Source organism: Capra hircus, chromosome 17 (assembly GCF_001704415.2).
Source record: "Capra hircus breed San Clemente chromosome 17, ASM170441v1, whole genome shotgun sequence".
NCBI classification, from domain to species: Eukaryota; Metazoa; Chordata; class Mammalia; order Artiodactyla; family Bovidae; genus Capra; species Capra hircus.
Window position 1 is genome coordinate 2699269 of NC_030824.1, and position 24871 is coordinate 2724139.

A 24871-nucleotide genomic window follows, 5' to 3' on the forward strand; every position below is an offset into this window, starting at 1 on the left:
TAGAGATCCTTCAAGGAGAATGTAAGGAAAAGGAAAAACAAAACAAAAAACCCAGCTCCTCCTAAGAATAAAGGATTCCCAGATGCCAAGGTATCAACTAGCATATATACCCAAGAGCACAACTAACAAGTTCCTTAGCAAACACCCTAGGTAACGTGGCCCCAAAGTCTCCCAGGGTCTTACCAGTGGGAGGCTGTCCATAAGAAGTTGCATAGGCGGTCTGCCCATAGGTTGCAGTGGTCTGAGCCTGGGTATAGCTGACATCAGTGGGCTGTCCATAGGTTCCATAACTTTGCTGCCCATACGCCTGCTCCAAGAAAAAGAATTCAAGAACTTCATATATGAATCTAGCATTTTAGCAATAAAATGGACTAACTTACTTCTAAGTTCCTAAATTGGAAAATCAAAATTAAAAAAATGCTTTTTAATAAAAAGATTAAAAAAAAAAAAGACAAGAGATCACAATATCATGAATGTTTGTTTCCCCTTATCTAATCCACTTGTATTTTCCTAAACTATAAAAAAGTTCCTGAGTCAAATAGGTAAAAATCTCAATTTAATGATACAAGAAATTAACAAGATGCCCTCAAATGATGCATAATGAGGGAAAAGATGTATAATTGCTAGCACCCAGTGTAGCAGTTTTAGCAAATAGAAACAAATGCTAGAAAAACAAAATGAAAAGAGAAAAAAAATGAAAATGGGGCTAAAACCTGTCAGACAATTTTGAAAACTGGATTTTCAGCATCGGACAAAGATTTACAAATTGTCACACCACTTCAAAGAAAATGAGGAATACTACATGTCTCCTTTAGATTAGTAAAGCATGAGTACTGAATTTTGAACTTGGACATCAGTAATACTTAAAACCTGGCAAGGTATGAGCTGTTCCTTCAGATATCAGTTAAGATCACATTCTAGATTTGAACGACCAGTTATGTAAGATCTGCTAGAGACATCACATTCTGCCTGTCCTAGAATCTTTCCACAACAAAGCTATTAGTATTCTTTTATGCCACAGACCATTTCAGAATTTGAGGTGATCTTGAGAACACTGGGTGGCTAATTTCTAGTATCTTTTGGCCTAGATTTTAAAACAGGCTCATGTACTAGAAAGAGCCCAGAAGCCCTATAGTTAGGGAGCCATATAGAGCTGACCCATCATTTACTGTGGAACCACTGGCGAATGGTGTATTTATGCACTGCAATTTTTTATCTGCAATATGCCATATTATCACCTTCCTCTGCAAAACTGCTGTACAATTAAGTTAAATAAACAAACACAAAATATGCAGAAGGAACAAGCATGGAGCAAAACACCTAACTTGAGAAATAATACTAGAAAGGAAAGGAGAACTAGCAACTCCCAGTTTGAGGATGGTTTCATTACAAAAGCACTCCCACTGTGAAAGTTTAAATATCTGTGCATTTTATGATTTCAAACACATTATACTTTTCCATTACTTAATTTTTGAAAAAGATTCATGCTAGCTATTGTTTTAATGGCTGATGGAAATAAGTTTACTTGGGGATGCAGCCACATATAATTATCTTAAAAATTACCTGGGTAGTCTGTGCATATCCTTGAGTGGGCTGGGCGGTATAAGCGCTGTAGCTGTAAGAGAAATTAAATGCAAGAACTGAATACAGAACATCCAAATTCCATTACTAAATTCTCTACAATTAGAGGAGGCTCTGTACTCTAAATAAGCAACCAATCACACCCAAAGTACACTTGTAAAAATCTGACTTACCCCTGCTGGGCTGCAGCTTGGCTGTATGTACTATAATCTAGAGAAAACAAGAAAAGAAAATAGGGTGAAGCCAGAATTTACAAGGAGGAAAGAAAAAGGAGGGAAGGAATTCAGGCAGCAGGAAGATGAATTTTTAAATACCGTACTGAGAAGACCTACAGGACAACACAGGTCCAAATGAGTATCTCTTCTCTCTCAACACCAAACCAAAAAATAAGTCTAAGCCAGTTAAATTCAGAAAATTTGAACAAAGTGCTAGCTAATGAGGTCAAGATCAGCTGATTTGGCAGATACTTTGCATGTTCCCATGACTACAAAGCCTCCCTTAACCCACTGGCTGTCATTTCAAATATATGATCATCATCCTAAAACCAACAGGAGACGAGATAAATGTAATAGGGCCCAAAATTTTACCCTCAGGAGGCACACAACAACGTAACAATACTGGAAGACAACAACAATTTCAATACTGGAATATAACACTACAATACTGGAATGGCTGTACCAGTAGCTACATCTCCTCAAAACCTAGTTAAAAAAAAAAAAAAAATCACTCCCTCACTTAAACAAGTTAGACCGCCCATAATTCCCTAGGAAGGCTGAAAAGAAATGGCAGAAAATGATACATGTTATCCTGCAAACCGGGGTTCTAAAGGGTTTGCTGACCCTATGAGGGGTTATAGCTATAATCTAAAAACTACCGCGTTACAAATCCCACTGAAGACCTATAATTGGCAGAGGAGAAAGCATTTAATCTTTTGGTTGAATAGCTTGGTTTTAGGTAAAACCATCTTTTAAAACTTAAGTGATTTCACCTTAAGAACACACTATTTTTCTTCCCCTGTCCTAAGTAAACCTTCCTACAATTTTTCTTTTCATGAGAAATTTGTCCAGTGGTTAGGAATCTGCCTTTGGGAACATAGGACATGGGTTTGGTCCCTGGTCTGGGAACTAAGATCCCACATGCACAGGGTGGCTAAGCCTGTGCACCACCACCACAGAGAAGTTTGCATGCCACTATGAAGATTCAATGTGCCGCAACTAAGACCCAGCACAGCCAAATAAATATTCTTTTTTTGAAAAAAATTTACAAATGCACAAAAAGGGGACTTAAAAGAAAAAACCCCTCTGGTCCACTGAAGTGTCTAAAAATAGTGAAAATAGAAAATAAAACTGTTAAGAAGCTTTCATGGCACTACTGAAGTAAACATTCATATACTTTAAAAAAATCCTGCCCAATTCTCTGCTCTCCCTAAGAACTACTGTCTTATTCTATTAATATGTCAGAAGACCATACCGCCATTAAGGCAGACCAAAGGGCCCTTCCTTTCCAATCAGAAAGCAGTGCCTTATCTGAAAGCAAAAGCTGACAGCTCTTCACAGAGGGGGTTTCTAACCTCACTCCAACAGAAGCCTGCTTCACAGTTCACCTGGCCTGCCCCTAGAGCATTCTGCTGAATCCATCTCTTTAACTTGGCTCATTTTTCACCTCTACACATAACTTGACCACTTTCCTTCCTCTACACGCTTAACTCAGAACCCTGAATCATCAACATTATCAAATCAACCACCAAAGGCTATGTATAATGAGTAAATCGATTTGTTCAAGACAATCTCAGCTCTGTATGTGACACATAAAAATTCAAATCACCTCTTTCACGTTTTAGTTAAAAAATAAACATACCAATGAAACACCAAAAATCAAATATTTCAACCTACATTGTACTGAGGCTTCTGTGTGAGGAATGGTTCCATATCACTGACATGTAAGTTCAATGTTTGCAGGAGAACTTTTACACAACAACAGTTATGTAAAACATACAACTGGCAAAGCTGACGAGGAACAACGAATGATCTCACATCAATGGGAAACCAGCTGATTTATTTAGCCCCACACTGTTGGGCTAGGGGAGGTAGTAAATGTGCTTCACGAGAACTTTTATCTTCCTACAGCATAAAAATCTTTATATGGCCTCAAAAATCTATAGTTACACACTGGTCAGATTATTTAGCAGTTATTTTTTGTTATAACTCTCAAACGTGTAGCTGAAGACTACAATAAAACACAGGACAAGTTGAGGAGAAAGGGGGCTATGGGTGGGGGCCTCCAGAGTGCTCTGCCAAGTCGCTTCAGTCGTGTTAGACTCTGCGCCCCTTTGGACTGTAGCCACCAGGCTCCTCTGTCCATGGGATTCTCCAGGCAAGATTACTGCAGTGGGTTGCCACGTTCTCCTCTTGGGGATATTCCCAACCCAGAGTGCTAGCAATATTCTATTTCTTGGTCTGCATGGTGGTTACTTGGAAGTTTCTTTGCTAAAGTGGACATATACTTTAGGTACTTTTCTAAATATGCCAAATAAGGAGGAAGAAAAGCTAAGAATATTGCCCAATGTGGTGGCTTTTAGAAACTTCAGGCAGTCACGATTGGAACTGTTGAGAGTTAGAGCTTCAGACTACATCATAAGTTAAAGAAAGTCACTTCAGGACAACGCCGTGAGAGCTGTAACATCAGAAACTAAGGGTTCAAAAAGCTCTTCAAACGTCTAGCCTAAGCCGGTCATCTCGAAGGACAGGACACTGAAGCCCAGATAAGTTAAGGATTCCCTCAAAGGACCCCCGTCAGACCTGCTGCATGTCTACACAAACCACAACTGCAATTCTAATACAGTATGCAGCGGTCACCAGTACACAGAGCTGGAGCAAAGGAGAACGAAAAACTGGCATGTCCACACACACACACTTAAATACACACACGTGTACTCCCCAAACTTTCACGGCGAAGGAGAGCAGCACTCCCCCTTGCAAAATCCTAACACTGCAGGGAAGAGGGAGGAGGAAAGGGCTCTGAGGAAACCATTCCCCACCAGAAGGCGTCTTGGACTGTGGTTGTTTCAGAGTCCTTTCCTCCAGGGGCACTCTGTACCCTGGCACTAACAGCCAGCATCTACCACCTGCTTGTGTACAGACCACAAAGCTGTCTTGCCCTTGCTTGATTCTGGACCCTTTTCGGATTAAAACTCGGAAGGACCCAAAGCTTTTCCCATCTTCCCTCTCCTCTAACTGCCTCCAAGGCCTGGAGTCAGGCTGTCAAAGAAGAACCCCAGAGGCAAAAATCTCCCCACCCGATCCACAACCGCAGTTAGTGCACGGACTGCACACTGCAGCTCCGTTTAGGCTACTCTCTTACACACCCCGGGGCGGTAAGGACCACCCCACACACCAAATTCCAGATCCCACCCCGGGCTTTCTTTCAAAGTCCAGTCCGCGCCTCCTTCCGCTCTCTTCTGTCAGACCACGAAATAAACTAGCCTCTCTCGGCTTAACCTAAGCGAATAAACGTGCGAGACGATTACTTAAGCATAATTCAAACGCCGACCGAGGCCTTTTGTTTCTCCTAAATCAAAAAGGCCAAGAAATGTCTTTCGGTGGTGGATTCCTGGCCTTGCGAACCGGGTTGGCTTCATTATACAACAGGCCTCCCTCCGCGTTTGATGAAAAATGGCCCTGGGAAGCCGCTTAATTGCTTTTTGTAGCGGAAAGAAGGACTAATAATGGTTTAAAAAAACAACTTTAAGAAGCAGCTGACTGGGTAGTTGTAAAGCGGAGCGTGGGGCGGGGGCGCTCCGTTTAAAGCCCAGTCGGGCAGAAGTTCGGCGTGGGGGCTGGAAACCCGCCGAGGGGAGCAATTCGGCAGCCCTGGACGACGTGCCAGCCGACCCGGCTTTAAGGACGACGGGGCTCCGGCTCACAGGTCGGCGCCCCTCGGCTCACAAGTCCGCGAGGCCTTTTTTTGTTTATTTGCCCCCCCCCCCTCACCCCGGGCTTCCCGGAGAGGCAGAGTCGGCCTCGGGCCCAGGCTGCGGGCCTGGAAATGGAGTTGTGGTGAGGAGAGTCAGAAAGACGCGGGCCTGCGGCTTCTCGAGCCGCCGCCCGCCCCACCTCCAGTTTCGGGGTGCCGGGCCCGAGGCCTGGCCGAACTCTCCCCCCCACCCCACGCGGGGCCCCGAAGCCTCAGGCCCCGCCCACGTGGCGAGCGGCCCGGATCTCGGGGCCCGACCGCCGCCACACAATGGAGGCCAAGGCAGGCCCCGCGCGCCCCCGCCGCCTCCAGCCCCCCGCGCGCCGGGGGCGCCGGAAGGTTCCAGAGCCGGCCTGCCCGGTGGGGGGAGGGGAAGGAGCGGAGGGAGACTTCGGCCATCGAGCTTCTCGGCCCGCGGCGGGTACCTCACACCCTTCTCGGGAAAGCCCACTCAGTCGTCCCTGCCATCCCCAAGGACGAGCGGCCCCCAATCTGGGCGGCCCTGCCGTCGCCGGCGCGACCGCAGTCCCACCACACTCACCCGTGGACGCCATTTTCTCTCCTTCCTTCTCGTTCTCTCAACGTCCGTCTCCCTCTCGCTGTTCCTCTAGACGCCGCACTGCGCAGGCGCGGGACCCGCAACCTCAGGCGCTACCATCGGGCCCCCGCCACGGGGGAGGGGGAAGGCGGAATGACCCGCCGCTTCCCGTCCTTCGCGCCCGCCTCTCTAGTCCTAATTCTCTCTAAAGAGCCCCGGATGTGATGAGCGGCCCGAAAAACCACCGCGGGGGCGGGCGCGGCGGGTGAGCGGATCTCGGTGACGAGCCGGAGTGATTCTTTGGTCGACGCCTGGTCGTTTGGGGAATGGTTACGCCCGCTGGTTCTAGGGACCGTCTCTGAAGAGACTACCTTGGAGGAAAACGGAGGCCGGCGGGAACACTAGGGGGAAGGGACCCGGGCCTTAAACAACTGCTGACTAATCGGCGGGCGGCGGCGGAGGGGGTGGCGTGCCGACCGCTCGGCCGGGGTCACGCGCCGGAGGGCGAGCAGAATGGGCTCGGGGCGCTCGGGCCTCGGCGGGAAGCTAGGGCACCGACTGCCAGCCGAGGGCCCCACTCGGCCTTCGGGGGGCGGGGGGCGCGCTCCGCAGTGAGTACCCCGGACACGTGGCCCGGCCCGCGGGGGAGGGAGCCGAGACCGGTGGGCTGGATGCGAGGCCCTGAACGTAGCGCCCAGCCCGAGAGGCCCGCCCCCCCCCCACCCCGAGTAACGGTCGAGGTTGCGAAGACTCTTAATCAGCCCTCATCCAACACTCTTTGTTTTTACAGAAGGGGAAACTGAGGCGCAAGGAATTTGGGTACATCTCCTAAAGTCACAAAGCTGAGTCTCACCCACACCCGGGACCCCCGCCCAACTGTCCATGACCCGGAAGAATCATTCCCGGCCCTATCTTTCCATTCTGTCCTTCCGGTTTCCTGGAGAGGTAGGCGGGGTCTGAGGGTGCACAGCTCCATTTTATAGATAAAGAGATTGAGCTCTGCAGCTTTCCGATCCCAGTTCAGTTTGTCCGAGGGCAAGCCTCTTACTCTTGTTAAAGTACGCCGGGGGGAGGGGGGTGATGGTGAGGGTGCAGGAGGATAGCAGTGCCGCAAGGCTGACACCAGCCCGACTTCTTGGACTCAACCCGATCTCCACAGCCAGATGCCCAGGTCCAGCAAAGGGCAGGGCTCATTCAAATCCTTGAGCGGGACCTGGAACAAAGCTAGTGTCTTTCTTTTCAACGAACACATACAAAGCATGAGCTGTGTGCTAGGAGCGCTCTGAGAAACTTGGCCGTGAGTGAGAGGAGCATCCCTCCTCCCCCAGTTCAGACCACCTGCCTAGAAAACTGGCCAAGCGCTACTCATTAGATAGGGTAGGCTCCATAATGATGGGGGCGAGGGGTGCTTTGAGCTGGGCTTCAAAGGATGAGTAGGAGTTTGCTGTTAGAGAGATGGAGCGAAAGACATTGCAGGCGGAGCAGTTTTCTATATTTTTTTCTGCAAGAGAGTGGCAGGTGGGTTTTGATGCCAAGGATGCCCCTGACAAGGGAGCAGATGAGGCAGCCCTCTTATCTCTGGGATTTCCCTTCCTCTCCTGTGACATTGGCTCAGTTGGAGTCCTGAGACGTGCTAGGGTACCAGAGTGAGGGGATTCCAGCAGGGCTTAGAAGACACGCTGGATGTGAGGAGGGAGAACACTGGAGAGAAAGCCTTGCTTCGTGGGCAGGGGATTGGCACGATTGAGGGCAGCTGGGCTGGAGCAACTGCTTCCGTGTTGAGGCCTCTCCCTTGGTGGGGACGGCCAGGGTGGCTGCCATTTATCCAGCAGGAGCTGTGGGCCTGCCTAGTCCATTCCTTTTTCTTATCCTACAAGGAGTAAATTTTCTTAATCCCCAATTTACAGATGAGGAAGGAGAGGCTCTAAACTTGCTCAGAGAGGAGGAGACAACAGGAAGAAGCGGAGTGGATCCTGGAATCTTCCTGTGGAAGTGAGGGTAGGGCCAGAGGGGCTGCGATCAGGGCTCAAGGAGGGGGATGTCTCTGTCCGGTGTCATGGTGTGGACTCCAGCTGCCCCTCCTCCAGCCCTCCAGCTCCACCTGCTCCCTAATCTGCCTGCCCTTTGGCTGGCCTCGCCCCCTCGGTCAAGGGCAGCTGAGGCCACCTGGAGCTCTTAAGTCAGTGGAGGGGAGCGGGAGGAAGGTGGCTGGTCTGTAGCCAGAGGGAATAGGGAGGCAGAAGATGGCCTTCAATTTGCCCTGGTGGGGCTGCACAAATCCCCCCCAAACTGGGGAGCCTGGCGTCCCCGTTCAACTTCCTGCTCCCCGTGCTCCCCAGTCTGGGCACCTTTTCAGGGCCCATCGGGGCCTGGCCTCTTCGCTCTGACACATAGGGGACAGCGGTGGCTGAGCACAGAGCTAGGCTCTGAGCTCTAATGTGGCCAAGTTGCTGCATCAACCTCTCCAGCTTTGGTTTCTACTTCTGAAAAATGGTGCTATTGCTATGGTAGCTGAAAGGAGGTCAGATAAAAGCTGCAATAATAACTGTTGTCACTGTTTTCCTTTACCCCTAGCACACAGTCCCACGGCCACCTTTGAGCACCTTCAGCCAAGTTATGCATGCCAGAGGCCCCCCTGGCCTACCGACCCCGGCACTGCCTCTGGCTTCCTCTGTCCTGATGCTGCTAATGAGCACCCTGTGGCTGCTGGGGGCCGGCCCCAGCCTCGTCCTGGCCCCAGAGCTGCTGCTGGACCCTAGGCAGGGTGAGGGCCGGCCACATGAGCCTTGGAGGCAGGAGATTTGCTGTAGGGCCTGAGACCAGTTGGCAGGAGCACATGCGTCCTGCAGCGGTCAGGCAGGCGTCGGACCCAGTGCCCTGGGGAAGGTCTGCCTTGGCCAGGAGCGCGCCCAGCTCAACCACAGCCGAGGAGGGAAGGCAGAGGGGCCAGCACAGGGGTGGGAGCCTGTGAGTAGGAATTCTTTTCAGATGGCTCCCCTGTCTGGTGGCTTTCCCTTAAACTAAGGCTTTTAGCTAAGCCCGAAAATAGGGAGGAGGAGCTAGGGGTTTGAGGACTGGCGGGAGCTGGGCACCTGTTTCCCAAGAATTGGAGGAGCTCAAATGATGCTCACAGAGATGAAGTGACTTTCCTATGGCTGGGTGCTCTAAGAAGACTGATGGTTGGGTCTGGCTTGTTCTACTTAAAGTAGCAGTGGGGAGGGTAGCCATAGTGTTTGGAAGCCCTTGATCCCCTCGACCAGGGGTGAAAGTGCTGGCCGTGGGCAGGCTCTGGCTCCCCAGGAGGGGAGACTGGCTTGGTGGACGGCCCCAGCACACCTGGGCCAGACTCGGGGGACACAGCCCCTAACCTGGCACATAAGCCCCTTCTCTCCCCCAGCACACCGGCTGCTCACACATGCTCTGGGCCACACGGCCCTCCCCAGCCTGCTGCTCAGCCTGCTACTCCTGCCCACATCGGGCTGGCAGCAGGAGCGCCACCTGGGCACGCTGCGGTTCCTGCATGCCTCCAGCCTGCTCGTGCTGGCCTCCGGGCTGCTGGCCGTGCTGCTGGCAGGCCTCGGGGTGTCCGGTGCAGCCGGGGGCTGTGGGTACATGCCGGTCCACCTGGCCATGCTGGCGGGGCAGGGTTCTCGCCTTCGACGGCCCCGGGGGGCCCTGCCACCCTGGCTTCTGCCGTGGCTGCTGCTCGCCCTGACACCACTGCTCAGCTCCGAGCCACCCTTCCTGCAGCTCTTCTGCGGCCTCCTCGCCGGCCTGGCCTGTATCCTTTGCCGGGGCCCAGGGCTGCTGTGGATGTGCGGGCTCCATGGCTGGGCCCCCAGGGTGCCAGGGAAGCAACTGGCACGAGGAGTCAGGGCCCCCTCATTCACACGCATCCCAAGGGGCATCTCTGAGTGTTCTCTCTCCAGCTCTGGGCTGGGGACTGGGGGCTCGTGGCCACACAGAGGTGCCAATTACAGTTTAAAGGAGAGCCTGGGAGCTGAGGGGCCCTGGGAGGCGCCTAGCCTGGACATCCCAGTGGAGATGGCAGCTACACCCGGGCCGTGCAGGATGAGATGGTGGACGAGGAGAGCACGGGCCCGCAGTCAGCGTAGAGGGCGAAGGGCCAGGGTGAAAGGGAGCCTGGGGCTCTCCTGGCCCCAGAAGGGGGCCTGGTGCGGGTGTGTTAAACACAGGCTTAATGCCTTTCAGGGCGACACTGCAGTCAGAGGGAACAGGTGGGCACAGGCTGGCCCTGGGGTTTGCTTAGGACTGAGGATGCCCGGCCGGATCCTGGAGAGGGGAGCATGTTGCCCTCGCTGTGACAGTGCCCAGGGGTGGGCCTGGTGTCACAGACTTGAGCGGGCCCACAGGGCTCGGGATGGCAAGTGGGGGGCAGCTGAATTGGGGTGAGATGGGTTTAGGGATGAGGCATGCCACTACCTCTTGCTGGCTGGGTAGCTGCAGGCGGGTCCGTTTTCCTCTCTGAGCCTCCACCCTGATGAGAGTGATAACACCACTCTGGCAGGGCCACGGTGAGGAGACAGGAGGGAATGCCTGTCACACACGGGGCACGGGGCCTGGCATGTGGCCTGGGCTCCCCCGGCTGCATGTGGTTTTCCTTGACCAGCCGCCCTGCCCCGGGGCGGACAGACGCTGCCGGGGCCTTCCGGTGGCTGGAGCTCTCAGAGCGGCGGCTGCAGGCGCTGCAGGAGGGTGTCCTGTGCCGGGCCCTGGCGGGGTGCTGGCCGCTCCGGCTCCTCCCCGCCCCAGGTGGCCCAGCTGAGCTGCCCGTCGCCCATCCTCCCGGAGCGAGGTGAGGGTGATGCCGAGGACACCGGCCCTGGTGGTGACAGCCGTGCCGGTGGCTGGCAGTCAGCCGCCTTCTGCTTCTGCCCCTCCAGGCCCCCCACCCCTGGACCTCCCTGCATGGCCTTCCCTAGCCTCTGGCCCCTCAGTGAAGGCTCAGCCTCGATCCCACCAGGCCTGAAGCCCGTGCAGCCTCTCTGGGAGGGCTCCTCAGAGGCTGGACTGGCCTGGTCTGGGCCTGGCTTCCCCCAGGGGACCCCGCTGTGGGCAGCCCTGGACCAGCAGATGCTGCAAGAGGGGATTGAGGCCTCGCTGCTTGAAGGCCCAGCCCAGGGCCCCGAGAGCCCACTCTGGTTGCCTAAGTCCTCCGTCTCCTCTCTGCGGTAAGGTGGGGTGGGTGGGGGGTGCCCTGTTGTGGGGGCTGGAGGCGGCCCTGACCCTCCCTCCCCACCCCCTCCCCCGCCGCAGGCTGCAGCAGCTGGAGCGCATGGGCTTCCCCACAGAGCAGGCGGTGGTGGCTCTGGCAGCCACGGGCCGAGTGGAGGGGGCCGTTGCACTGCTGGTCGGCGGGGAAGTGGGCACCGAAGCGCTGGTGACTCAGGGGAGGGAAGGGCCCACCCACCCTGAGGGTCCTGGGCCCCCATAGCATAGACAGGCCCTCAGGTGAGAAGAAGCCCGGCCTGTGAGGGGGACGTTGGAGCCCCAGCCCTGTCTGCTAGAGTCAGGAGGGGGTCCAGGGTGGCCCCCCAGCACCCTGCCCCGGTACTGTTGAGAATAAAACCCAGTTCACTTTTCAGCCTGGATCTCGTGGGGCAGTGCTTGTCTGACTCTTAGGTTGGCGTCAGGGGGTTGAATGAATGAACGAGCAGTGAACAAATGGCCGACTGCAGGAGGGCAGCGCTCTTGCTGGACGCCTGGCTGGGGGTGGGGATAGCCTGAGCCTCTGCTCTGCCCTCTACCCCGTCCCCCAGCTACCCAGGTGATGGCCAGGGAGCCCCGGCTCCACGGCTCTCGGGGACAGTGAAAGCCACTGAGGAGAGCTGCTGGCCTGCCGGCCGCTCCATCTAAGTGCACACAGACCAGGCCAGCGGGCAGTCAGGCGGGGCCTTTATTGGCTGATACGCATCTACCTGCTGGGGCTGTCACAAGCGGCCGTGGAAGCAGACAGCCCCCCTCCCCCGGACCATGGAAGGGGCTGAGGGTACAGGGGTCAGAACTGACACAAAGAGCCCCGAACATCCAGTCAGATCAGGTAGCTCGACCTCAGGGTCAGGAAGCCAGCACCAGAAAACGAGGAGGGGTACAGGTGGGCCCCCCAGGTTTGGCTGGGGAGCCGGGAGGAGAGACTGCCCGCCCTCGTCATCCCTGGGCGTGTGGAGGGCTGGGCAGTTGATGAGACAAGCTCCAAACCTGCTGCCTTCTGCAGACCTGCATCACCCCATTTCACAGAGGGAAACTGAGGCCCAGGGCCCTGAGCAAGGCCTCACCTCTCACCTGGGCCGCGCCTCCCTCTCAGGCCCCAGTCCCTGCTGAGCCTCATAGGAAGCAGACGTGCGCGGGGTGCCAGGACCAAGACCCCCACCCAAAGGCCTTGGTGGTGGAAAGGACCCTGAGGATATTAATAAATACAGGCAGGCAGACCCCAGAGGCAGCTGGCCCAGGCCAGGCTGGGAAGGGAAGCCTGGCTGGCCCTCCCCCAGGGGCCACCACCGCCCTCAGTCTCTCTCATCTCGGCTCCTGGGGGCCACGATCCGGTAGCTGGCTGCATGTCCTCTCTTGCCCCGCAGGAGGCTGGGGGTGCCCGTGCCGGCGAGGCTTGCCCCTGACCCCTCTGGTTCTGCCGGAGGGAAGAAGAGAGGGAGGGACGGAGAGAGGCCAGGTTAGTGAGGTCTGTGTGAGGCACCCACCTGCCCTTGGCCTTCCAGGGGTGGGGCTCTGTCATCTGGAAGCAGAGCTGTGGGAAAGAAGGGGGTCTGCAAAGCTGCTTAGTGCCCGTCCCCCTGGGAGTTACTAGCCCCTAACCCAACTAGAGCACTCAGGGCCTCTGCTTGATTTTCTGTGACAGGTGGGGATAAACCCACCATGTTTCTGAAATGCTTCGTATGTAGTGGATGCGCCATGAAAAAGTACTTTTTCATTAACATATTTTGGATGTGGAGGTGTGCCCTGAGTCATTCCCATTTCATAGCTGGGTAAACTAAGGCCAGGCATCACTCTTTCTCTCTCGTTGGGTTATACAACCCAAGTGGGGAAGGGTTTAGGAAGGCTAGGCTCTTGCCACTGAACTACTGTGTAGCTTCGGACCTCTGTCAGGGTCTCAGTTGTCTGATTGCTAAAACCTGGGGGATGGTCCAGATACAGAGGCCCTGGGCAACTCCAGTAATTGTTGAAGTCAGTTCTGATTTGGCTATGGTGAATTAGCTGGCCTCCAAAAGTAAAACTGAATAATTGGTGTTTTCCCCACCTGGAAAACTCCTACTCATCCTTCAGAACCCAGATCAGTACCTACCTTCTCCAGGAAGCCTTCTGTCACTATCAGCTCAGTCCTTCTCAAATGAGGGGATAGGCAAGTTGGAAGGATGGACTGTTTTTCCAGAGGGAGAGTCCCAGGATGGAGGACTTGGCTGAGCCTCTAAAACCCTGTTCACAGAACCAACACTTGGACTCTGGTTGTGCATCAGCTGCGCACTGAAGGCCAAGCGGCTGTACCCTCATAGTCATAACTGTCCAGTGTCCTGGCCCTGTGTCCCGTGAACCTCTGGACTGAGATTTGGGGCAGACAGGTATCTGCAGTCACAGTCAAGGGACAGTTCATGCCCCAAACCAGGGAGCACGGGGGGAGGGAAGCCCAGAGCTCAGGTCCCAGCATCAGCTCAGGCCAAGTCCTGGCCCCACCGTATTCCAGTCATGCGGCCTTGAGCAAGTCCCAGAGGAACGTGGGGCTGACACTGCTGGAGTCACACTCCAGTGAAGTGTTTAAGGTGACCAGGAGTGGAAAGTAGTTTCACAGTAAATACTGGGTCTTGAGTGTCACAAGGCTGGGGTGTTTTCAACTCCTGCAGGTCTGGTCACTGTGAGTCAGTCCTGAGATGCTGTTCTGATATGACCAAATTCAGGGCCTTGGTTTTCCCTGGGCCCCCCTCAGTGCCTAGCAGAGCAGAGGGATCGGGGAACCTCTGCTGATGGAGCCCGAAGAGCTGGAGCTTTCGGCTAGACCTAGGGGACGCCGGGGGCTCACAACTCTCTGTGTCATTGTGGGAGTCACACGAGCCCTCTGAGCCTGTGTTTCTTCCTCTGTGAGGTGGGCATGGTACTGCCCACCTAGAACGCATGTTACAAGGACTGGGGATGCGGAATAGAAGTTCCCCGGCCCAGGTGGCCCAGGTGTGTGACAGCTATTACTATTACCGTTCTCGATCACAGTCTAAGCGCGAGCCCATCTGTGCATGACGGATCAGTGGGGACGGCTCCATCCCCTCTGCTCCCCTGCTCCCCCAGCCCCCTTCCCGGCCACACTGAGTGGACAAGGGCCCTGCCAGGTGCCTGGCACTTCCTCTGTGGGCTGCTGAAGGAGGGCCAGGACACAGAGTCAAGGCCACAGTGTGTCCCTTCTGGCTCCTGTCCCAGTCCTCCTCCTGAGAGGGGGTGTGGGGGCACCTGACAGAGAGCTGAGAGCCTGGGATTTGGTCCTTGGTCCTTCCTCTGGGAGAACAGTAGGTCTGGGAGATGGTTGGATACGTTTCTAGAAGTTGGGGAAGCCCTGTGGCTCAGCAGCTCTGGAAGCAGACCCCGCACACCTTCCCACCCCCAGTGGGCGGGGCTCTGTGGGGGCTGCCCTCTCCCCTCCTCCTGGCACTCGGCGCCTTCCATGACTAACGCTAGAGTCCCATCTCGCAGGAAGGCTTCCCCTCACACACATCCTTTGGCGCACCTGTTCCCCACGCCCCTCATCTCTACAGATGCTGAAGACCCCCTGCCACCAAGGCAGGTACCCTGAGATTGGCCTCTGCACCTGCCCAGACCCAGCACGCAGCTGGTGTGCCCTACACTTTTGCCAAATGAAGGAGACGGCTCTGACCTCAGCTCTCCTTCCTGCTGGGGGCCTCAGTTTCCCCATCTGTAGAACAGATATGAGGTTACGTGTGATGTCTGAGGCCATGTGCACTGAAGCATTGAGAGACGGGGCGTCTGGGAGGAGAGTGGCTGTTGGGGCCTCTTTGCAGGTAGGAGAGGGTTAGCCCCAAGGGCAGTCAATCCCTGCCTCTCTCCAGGGCCGCCACAGACTCCAGTTTAACTCGGGGAGACCTCCTTAGCCTCACTGTGTCAGCCAGGTGGGGCTAACCTCTTTTCATGCCTGCATTCAAGGACCTTCTCAAACGGGGCCCTGCCAGATCGTCTACCCTCAGCTCTCACCCCTCAGCAAACTCACGGAACAATCCTTCTGGGTTCTCTGGTCTCTTGGCTTTTGGCCATGCTATTCCTTTTGCCTGTTCACTTGCCCCCCATCCTTGCCTTTCAAGGCTCCACCTAGATGCCTCCTCCAGGAAGCCCTCCCGAGATGCCCTCTGCCATGCCCCAGCCTGCATCAGGAGCACTTCTGTGCTTTCCTGGTTGCCAGTACTCACCCCACTGTGGTATTCCTCATCCTGGGTTTAACACCCAGGTCCAGGGCTCCCCTCCCCACCCGCCCACAGCAGCTCCCTAAGCTCCACGAGAGCAGGACTGTGTCTGTCTTATCTGTTGGAACCTGTCCGGCGAGGTACCTGGCACAGAGCAGGTGCTCGATCACTCAGGAACTAGTAACCAGAACCTTCTCTGTGCCAGACACCATCTGCTGGCCGGATGGAAGGGCTGAAGAGGGGGTGGTGGCTGCTAGTCTGGATCCAGTGCTGGGAGGTGCCATCTGTGTCCCCAGGCCCTTCCCAGGCCCTTCCTGGCAGGGGCTGCCCCTGCCTGCCCGCCCTGCCATTACCTGGCCAGATGATGGCTTCCAGCAGGGTGACCCGTCTGGCCAGGAGCTCCAGCTGAGCCTGCTGCTGCAGGAAGCTCTGTAAGCTAGGAGCCTGATGGGAGATCGAGAAGAGCAGACGGTGCGAGTCTGACCTCCGGGGGCAGGCTGGGCCGGGGAATTGAGGGGAAGGGCAGGAACCTCTGTCAGGACCTAGGTGTCTCCTCAGGGGACGGGGCTCACTTGGCTCCTCCAGTGACCAGAGGGTGGAGAACTGGTGGCTGACTGCCTGGGGGAGGGTCTCTCAGCCCACTCATGGGGCACCCTGGGGCCAGGAGGGCCTGCTTAGTGAGCGCCCCTGGGGTCAGCGCTGGAGGGTGGTACCTAGCCCAGAATCCCCTGGGACTCGAGCCTGGCTGCGTCACCCACAGTCCCCTGCCCTGCTGGAGTCTGGCCCTGTGACCTGCTGGCCCGTGGACTTGCACACTGGCTCTGCCTAGAGTCTGGATCTGCTGTCCATAATCCTCCTGGTGGCCTGGGTTCTGATGTTATTACCCACAATCCCCTGTACTGTTGCAGTCTGGCTCTGTTACCCACAATCCTCTGCTGCCCTGGAGCTTGGCTCTGTTGCCCATCATTCCCTTCAGACTCAAAATCTGTCAGCCGTGGCATCCCTGCAGACCTGGAAACCACATTACCCACAGTTTCCGGAGCCCCAGGTCTGACCACAGGGGTGGGGGCCCGGGTTTCTGGGGCTCCTCTCTTCCCCTGTGGACTCATGGGACCAGTCATCGAGGGATGGGTGGTCTTGACCTTTCACGTCCCCACCTGGAGAAGGTCAGGTACCTTCTCCGGCCTCTTGACTGGGCCCAGGCAGCTCCACCCTGGAGGGCCTGGGGAAGGCTGGCAGGCGGGGGCTGGGCTGTCTGTCCGTCTGTCTCTACTCACCGTAGAGCCCAATCATTGTTTCCAAGATTAAAACCCTCTCAGCTAAAATCTTCAAAGCCTCGCGTAGTTGGTGCAACCCCTCCCCCTGTGGAGGAAAGAGACAGATGCAGCCGTGAAGGGGGCAGGGGAGGGGGGCCCTGCAAAGCTTGTTGGAGGCCCATGCCCCACCCTGGACATGCACCCGCAGCCCCTCACCACCTGCCACAGCCCAGGGCCCACGGACAGCCGGAACAAGACTCGGAGAAGGCAGGAGGGGGGTCAAGGCAGGCAGAAGCAACCCCCTTGGAAGGATCCCACCCAGCTGTCTGCTCTCTGCCCACAGCCTTGCACATCTTTGCTGCACTGGGGGCAGGGGGAGGCCAGTCTGCAGGGGCAGCCCTGCTGTCCCAGGGCCTGCCCTGAGGCTGCCCCAGAGCCCCAGCCGCTCTTCCATCTCTGCTGCCTGAAACCAGCTGCTATCACATCCGCAGGATTCCTGCCACATCCCTGGGCCACTTGCACTCTTGTTTACTTAGCGGTCTTTGAACTGACTCAGTTTTGCCTTCAATACTGTGTTTGTCTCAGCTAATTAACTCCACCAGTGGGATCAGGCTACTTTCCAATCGTCTTCCCACTCATGTCCAAATGAACATATCAGAGTAAAATCAGAAGATGTCTGAGTGGCATCACTGTTGGGAAGCTAGGCTTAAAATGCTGGCAAGGCTGAAGTCCAGGCCCAGGTGCCCCCTTCCCTAGTCCTTTTGGGCCCCTTCCTCACAAGGGCTCTGACAGCTCCAGGTCCATATGCTGCACACGTGGGAGGCAAGCCCTCAGCCCCGCCCTTTCGTCTCAGCTGAGTCTCCAGCACCCCTCAAACCCCTCCCCTGGACCTCCCTGCTCCGGGGTCTCCTGTCTCAAGTAGTGCTGACGCTGCCCAAGGCTCTGGTCAGGGACCGCCAGCTAGCCCTCACCTTCACTTCTTCCCAGTGTCTGTCTGTCTGTCCTTTCCTCCCCCTAGCATAAGGCCCATGGTCTTGTCAGAATTCCACACTCCCTCACTCCTTCCTTCCTCTTTCCTAGTCCAGACTAAAGACACTTCCGAGATGTAGAGATCTTAATTCTGACCGAGCCCCAGAACGGCGCGAACTATTCCAGCCCTGACACGTCTGGGAGCCTCTCTCAGGTCCTTTACTTAGTGCGGATTAAATGAAGGGATGAGGTATAATACGCATCTTGGTACAATTGCTACCTTCAAGGTAGCTCTTCCCACAAAAAACATCTAACCAGAAGAGTCCTCGCGATGTGGCTGTTCTGAATGAGCCCCTCGCCATGCTAGGACTGCCCCTTATGATCTGGCTGTCCTGTCCACATCACATGGATGGGACTACTCTCAGGCCACTGCCTGGCCATGGAGCTGGGGGGTCACCCTGAAGTGACCCCTCTTCAAGTATTACATCCATCTAAAAGTAGATGACCTTCAGAAACCACATTAAGCCGCTGGAGCAGGGACAGTGGAGAAGCTGACGAGATGCAGGAAGAGGGCAGCACCTCCCCAGCTGGTGGAGGGCAGTTCACCCGCATCTCCCCCTGAGGGAACTATCAGGCAAACCCAGACGGAGGGGCAGTCTCCAAAAGACAAGCTCAAGAGAAGGAAGAGAAGGGCAGGGGGCCAGTTCAGGATTAGAAGAAACTAGCCACCTGACAACCAAATGCGATACACGAATCTTGATTTGATCTTGGATTTGTTTGGGTTTTTTTTTAAACCAGCTACAAAATGCATTTTGGAGATGACTGGTAAAATTTATAGTAGTGAAGCGAATTCGCTCCGTCGTGTCCGACTCTTTGCGACCCCATGGACTGTAGCCTACCAGGCTCCTCTGTCAATGGGATTCTCCAAGGCAAGGGTACTGGAGTGGGTTGCCATTTGCTTTATAGGTAAGCTGTATATTAAGTGGCTGAATTCATGTCAGCCTTTTTAGGGGTGAATGTGGTACTGTGGCTCTTTGGGAGAACGTCCATGCTCTTGCAAGACACACACTGATGTGTTGGGGGAGATGTAGATGAGGTCTGCAACTTACTTTCCAATGGATTAGGAAAAAAGGTCTGTAAGTATATAAAGAGCGAAAGAACAGACATGGCCAAATAGTAATAACTGGTCAGTCCAGAGGAAGGGCATAAGGATAGTCACTGAGCCAACTTTTCTCTATATTTGAACATTTTCAAAGTAAAAACCTGGGGGAAAAATGTAAAAAACCCAATATTCTGTGTAAGTGGCCTGCTATTTGCACCGATGATGCCCCAGTGCCCCCAAGCCTGGCCTGCGTGTCCAGGGCCTGCTGGACAGCCCCTTAGCTGTCACGCAGACATTCCGCATGGAGAAAGCTTCCCCAGAAGAAAGCCAGCTGCTCCTGGCTGTCTTCTGTCCTTCTCTATTGTAAACATCTCCCTTAATTTCTCGCCCCCTCACCCCACAGCCAGACTGGCACCCACGTGTCTCTCAGCTCCACCGACATCTGTCCATCTTCACCGGCCCCCTCCCAGTTCCGGCCCCCACAGCCTCTTGCCAGGATGACGAGGACAGCCTCCTGTCTAGTCTCTCTTTCTGCTCCCACGTTGCTCCCTTTTCCCATCCATTCTCCACGTGGTAATCAGAGGGATCTTTTGCTAACAAAAATCTGACCACATCACTCCCTACTTAACATTTCAATGCATTGCTCCCCACTGCCTACAGCACAAACTTCACATCTCTCAACATGGCCTCTGAAGTCCCCAGAGCCTCTTTGACTTGTGTCTCACTCCCTGCCTGTCAGCCTCTGTCGCTCCAAGTATTTGCAGCTCCTCAGACACCCCAGGCTTGCCCGTGCCCCAGGGCCTTTGCACATGTTTCCTCTCTGCCTGAATGCCCTTTGCCAGGCCTCAGCCTGAGTCTCCTCATCCAAGAAAATGCTGAATTGCCCCCTGCCGTCACAGCTGAGCTCCCCTGTCCTGTCACTGCTAGTTACTGGTCTGTTCCCGCCCCCCACCCCTGCTGTGACCACTCTGAGGGTGGGGACTGTGTCCAGATCACATTTGTGTCCACAGTGCCCAGTCTGCGGCCTGGCACCACTAAGGAGGTGCTTGGGGAAAGTTAGCTGGTTCCCCAAGCCCTGGGAAAAGCCTGGGCTTCAGTTCCAGCTCTGCCAACAATTCACTCTGTGGAGTTGGGCCTCAGTTTTTCCTATCTGAATAAGGGGTATGGGCTTTGGTCTGGACGGGCCAGTGCCTGCAGCGCACCCTCATGACCACTGGGTGTCACTGCTGAGCCACAGACAGGTCAATGGCTGCAAGCGCTTCACCAAGTGGGGACTAGCAGGTGGAGTGTGGGTACAGGAGCCCTTCCCCATGCGTACCTCATCCCCACCTGCCCCCAACACAGCTGGCCCCCCAGCCCCCAGAGCCTCATGCAGCCCCCAGCCCAGCAGGTTCCCTCCCAGGCAGGCGGCAAGCAGGGACAGGAGAGCAGGTGGGTGAGGGGAAGGCAGGTGGATGGGCAGAGGCCCTGCTACCTCATGGCGGCGGGAGTCCCTCCCAAAGGTGGTTCTGAGTTTGAGGTCTGTTCTGAGAGAGCTCAGGCATCTGTTTTCCTGTTGGGCCCCCCATATAGGGATGGGGCTGCCCAGCCTAATTCAGCCTTCACCCCACCTCTCCCACCTCCCCCAGGCCTCTGAAGAAGCCAGTGAAGGAGCCAGAGGGCTGGGATCTCCTGGGTCTAGCTGACCCCCAGCCCAGCTCACGCCCATGCTGACAGTGTGCTTAAGAGACTGGAGCCACTAGCGGGTGGAAGGTGGGGAAGCGAGTAGGGTGGCAGCGAGGGGCTGGGAGAGGCTTGCTAGAGAGGTAGCAGGGCCCCACGAGTCATGGGAAGACACAGGGGACGGCTCGTGCATGGTGGGGGGCTCCCACGGCTGTATCCATCACTGACCCACAGTCAGGAGCAGAGAGGGCAGGGCAGGAGCTGGGTGCTCCCCATGTCTTCATTAACTAGTGCCTGCCAGGAAGCAGGGCGTCCCAGCCAGACTGCACCAGGAGGAGGGTGGGGGAGGGAGGCGGGCACAATGCCAGCCTCCAGAAGAACACCCCAGTGGCCTCTCCTGTCTGCCCCCATCCCGTCCATTTTCCAAATGCCTCCTCTGGCGGTGGTGGTTTCCGGGTCCCTGCATCGTGGGGCTTCTGGTGCTTCCTCCGTGTTTGCTGGTGGGGGGCGCGGATTTCCAGGCCCTGAAATCCATTCACTGCAACTCCCTCTGGTGGCTTTGAAGGCTTCCGGGTCCCCGCCCCCATGCTTTCTGTCTTCTGTGCACGCCACAGTTTCTAGACTCCCTTTGTGCACAGCGCTTTCTAGACCTTCTTACTTCGTTCTCCATGGTTCTCTGGCGCGCATGGCAGTTTCTAGGCCTCTCCTTCCCCTCCTCATGGGTCTCCTGTGTCTGTGATGGTGTTGAGGATCTTATGTTAATTGTACGTCTTCTGGGTACAATGGATCTAGGTCCCTTGACTTCATTCACCATGGACACCGGGTCCATGATGGGTTTCCAGGCCTCCCTGCCTATGATTCACCATTTCCGACGTGTACCATTTGTACCACCGTTTCCGGTGGTGTCCAGCGCCCCATCCCTTTTACCGAAGGGCTCCTGTGTGCTTCGGTGATTCTGCACCTCCCTTCCTGTGCTTCACGGCTTTCCTAAGGCCAGTGGGCCAGGAGTGGCCCCCTCTTCTGTGTGGATATTGTTTTCCTGCTTCCCTTTCTTTTGCAGACAGGGGAGCAGAAGCCAAAGCCCTTGCTGGGAAGGGCCATGGGGGCAGGGCATGCAGTCTGGACTGGGTCAGCCCAAACCACCCAGGAGGAAGCGGCAGGGTCACCCTGGCCTGCAAAGGCCGCAGAGAGAAGACAGAGACAGTGACGAAGACAGAGTGTGTAGGTCTGCTTATAAGGCTGGCCCTGCCCACTGGGGAGGGACAGGGTGCTGGGAGTGGGCAGCGGCTGAGACCTGGCAAGGCTCTCCCCGGGGAGACCAGGTTGCAAACGGGAGTTGGATGGGCTGCCCCACCCCCATATAGTCTCCTGAGTGTCCAGGGCAGGGGGGCAGCGGGAGGTCAGTGCTGGGCTAGAGCTTACCCAGTGGCTCTTCTCACCAGGGTCTCCTTTGGGGCCAGGTTCTCCCTGCGAGGAGAGAGAAAGGTAGGAGCAGTGAGAGGGAAGGAGAGAGGGCTTGGGGGCGGGGTGGGGGAGAGAGAGAGGCTGAGCGAGGTTGAGACAGAGAGAGAGACAGAGCAGCTTGTTGGGACTAACACCAGATAAAAATGCAAAAAACGAAACACAAAACTGTTTGAAGGCAACGGAAAGCGATAAAGAGTAGCCAGTAACTGAAGGATATCCGACCTTAGAAAGAAGGGAACCGCACTGGGTAACACCCATACTTTTCTGGCTTTTCCTCTGAGGGCTCATCCCAGCCCTCTCCGCCTGGCAAATGGCTCAAGCGGGAAGCTTTGGTCTTCCTGGGCTGAGGAGTCAGAGGTTGGGGTTGAGACCGCCCGAGGAGGAGGAAACTGAGGGGAAGATGCTGGAAAGCAGGGAGCCACAGTAGAGAAGCAAAGTCAGTAGAGGCACTCTTCTCTAATCCTTGGATGTTCTGCGAACTGCCCCTCCTAAAGTCACAAAGCTGAGGGCTTGCCCTCAGCTAGAGCAAAAGTCAACGCTCATCAGAGGACGATTCTCTTCACTATGACATCTATATTGTCCCATATGCAATACAAAATTATTAGACATGTGAAGAAACCAGAAAATGTGACCCATCCTCAACAGAAAAATCAGTCCATAGAAACAGATCCATGGACAACCCAGATATCTGAATTACTAGACATGGAGTTGGAAATATCTGTGACACAAACTATTGGGTGTAAAACAGGCTTAAGAATGTATTGTAAAACACAGGGAATATAGCCAATATTTTGTAGTAACTATAAATGGAAAGTAACCTTTAAAAATGTTATTAAGTTTAAAATTTTTTGATAAAATAGAGTAAAATCATTTTTAAATTTTAAAAAACCCATGACAAATATGTTAAAGAATCTAGTGGAATTGATATAATGGGTGATAAGATGGCAAATTTCAGAAGGGATGTGAAAATTATAAGAAAGAATCAAGTGGAAATCCTGGAAATGAAAATAATATTAGAAATAATTCATTAGCTGGGATTAACTGAAGATGGGCCATAACAGAAAGAATCAATTAACTTGACAACGGGTCTATGCAATAATTCTAACTGAAGCACAAAGAGAGGAAAGAATTTTTTAAAAAATTGACAGAACCTCAGTGACTCATGGGAGCCTCACTTAAGTGTAACTGGAGTCCCAGAGGAAAGAAGAGAGGGCTGAAACAGAAAAAACATTTGAAGGCACATCAACCAGTTTTTTTTTTTTTTTTTCCAAGTGTGATTGAAAATCAAAACAGATTTCTGGCTTCTGGTCCAGCATATAAAGACCTTAGAAGTCACCATTCTGTCCTCACAATAAGTAAGAAGTTGAACAAACTGAAAAATCAACAATTCTTTGAGCCATCAAAGATGTAAGGTCACTAGGCAAACCATTGCCTCCAGCACCCCCCTGCCCCCACCATCCCAAACTGCAGAGACAGACAGGTGGGTCACAAGTGAGTGCCGCAGGAGCCTTCCCGGGACCCCAGTGCCAGGGTGGTGAAGCCTAAAAGTAATTGCCGAAATGCTGGAGGCTCAGTGTGGACAAGTCCCAGAGCTGAAAATTCCCAGGGACCCAGTCTCTGGGTGGGGCTGATGGTGGAGTTGGGGGGCATGGCAGATCACTTCCATGAGTTTTACCTCCAGGAGTTCTAGATGGCCCTAAAGTGAACCCTGGAGAAAAATCCCCTCCTGTATTTTTTCCCGGGAAGAGGGGAGAAGAACCATCTTGAAACGCCCCAGAGCATTCTGGTCTTCTTAACAAGGCCTGCCCACAGGAGAAACTACTTTGTCAGAGCCTGACTTGCTGGGGTCTTATCTGTGCCTAATTAACACGGGAGTTGGGAGATACCCAACTTTAGCTAATTTTAGCCTGTGATGTGGAAGAAGGGAAATACCCCAATTCCAGCCCCCTCTGACTATCTTATTCCACTTAAAGGGGAGAAACCAAAATAAAATTGAGAAGCGCTGGTGAGGTTCACCATCCAGGGGCACAGGCTCAACAAAACCCTGAGACCTAATGATCCAACTACAGAGCACTTGCTCCCGACGCCTCGCCGCTGCCTTACTAAAGGCCTGCTCACTGCAGAGGCTTGCTGCTGCTGCTGTTTACTCAGTAAATTGTGTCTGACTCTTTTGTGACCCCATGGGCTATAGACCGCCAGGATCCTCTGTCCTGGAATTTCACAAGCAAGAGTACTGGAGTGGGTGGCCATTTCCCTTCTCCAGGGGATCCATCCGACCCAGGATCAAACCATGTCTCCTGCATTGCAGGTGGATTCTTTACCACTGAGCCACCTGGGAAAGTGAAAGTGAAGTCACTCAGTCGTGTCTGACTCTTTGCGACCCCGTGGACTGTAGCCCACCAGGCTCCTCCGTCCATGGGATTCTCCAGGCAAGAATACTGGAGTGGGGTGCCATTTCCTTCTCCAGGGGATCTTCCTGACCCAGGGATCGAACCCAGGTCTCCTTCATTGCAGGCAGACGCTTTACGCTCTAAGCCACCTGGGAAGCCCACATCACATCTACCTTTCAACAAAAAAATTACAAGACGTACTACAAGGCAAAAAACACAGTTTTAAGAGGCTGAATAAATATCAGAACTGGAGTCAGATAGGCTATGTATGTCAGAATTATCAGATAGTCTTTTTTTAAAAAAACACAAATACACAGAAAGAAAACTGCTATGATTAATACCAAGGGCTTTCATGGGAAAAATAGACAACATTTAAGAACAGATGGCTAATATAAGCAGAGAGATGGAAATTCTAAAAGTCAAAGAGAAACACTAGAATTCAGCTGAAGGCCCTCTTTATAAGGTCAGTTAGCTCAGGACAATCACATTCTTCCCAGGCCTCTTAATAA

The 24871-nt window shown here is 54.3% G+C and overlaps 3 protein-coding genes across 17 annotated transcripts in view; 1 reads left to right on the forward strand and 2 right to left on the reverse strand.

Annotated features, from left to right (window-relative positions):
• Positions 1-6438, reverse strand: part of EWSR1 (EWS RNA binding protein 1) — a 26761-nt gene extending 20323 nt beyond the window's left edge. For 2 of the 5 annotated variants that reach the window (XM_018061030.1, XM_018061029.1), the window contains exons 1-4: positions 6095-6213; positions 1755-1791; positions 1564-1615; positions 184-307 (exon numbers count right to left, since the gene is read on the reverse strand). In XM_018061030.1, coding sequence (XP_017916519.1) covers positions 184-307; positions 1564-1615; positions 1755-1791; positions 6095-6107 — 226 coding nt within the window. In that variant the 5' untranslated portion in view covers positions 6108-6213. Of the gene's footprint in view, positions 1-183; positions 311-1563; positions 1616-1754; positions 1792-6094 lie in introns of all 5 variants that reach the window. The other 3 variants (XM_018061027.1, XM_018061028.1, XM_018061026.1) reach the window with 3 other exon arrangements.
• On the forward strand, positions 6253-11703 carry RHBDD3 (rhomboid domain containing 3). Of its 4 annotated transcripts, none has more exons than XM_018061039.1 (8): positions 6253-6356; positions 6882-7036; positions 7999-8089; positions 8666-8855; positions 9489-9872; positions 10745-10907; positions 10996-11283; positions 11369-11703. In XM_018061039.1, exons 4-8 carry the CDS (start codon positions 8708-8710, stop codon positions 11544-11546), a joined length of 1161 nt encoding a protein of 386 aa, XP_017916528.1. In that variant the 5' UTR covers positions 6253-6356; positions 6882-7036; positions 7999-8089; positions 8666-8707; the 3' UTR covers positions 11547-11703. The 4 variants fall into 4 exon arrangements, with proteins under 4 accessions (XP_017916528.1, XP_017916530.1, XP_017916527.1 ...); XM_018061041.1 differs by lacking the exon at positions 6253-6356 and adding an exon at positions 6472-6702 and having other exon boundaries at positions 7999-8083; XM_018061038.1 differs by lacking the exon at positions 6253-6356 and adding an exon at positions 6501-6702.
• Positions 11990-24871, reverse strand: part of EMID1 (EMI domain containing 1) — a 41014-nt gene continuing 28132 nt past the window's right edge. Inside the window, exons 14-17 of one of the 8 annotated variants that reach the window (XM_018061031.1) lie at positions 21931-21975; positions 20321-20398; positions 16797-16881; positions 11990-12737 (exon numbers count right to left, since the gene is read on the reverse strand). In XM_018061031.1, coding sequence (XP_017916520.1) covers positions 12616-12737; positions 16797-16881; positions 20321-20398; positions 21931-21975 — 330 coding nt within the window. In that variant the 3' untranslated portion in view covers positions 11990-12615. Of the gene's footprint in view, positions 12738-13458; positions 13541-15872; positions 15964-16796; positions 16882-20320; positions 20399-20736; positions 21242-21930; positions 21976-24871 lie in introns of those variants that run through there. The other 7 variants (XM_018061032.1, XM_018061036.1, XM_018061034.1 and 4 more) reach the window with 7 other exon arrangements.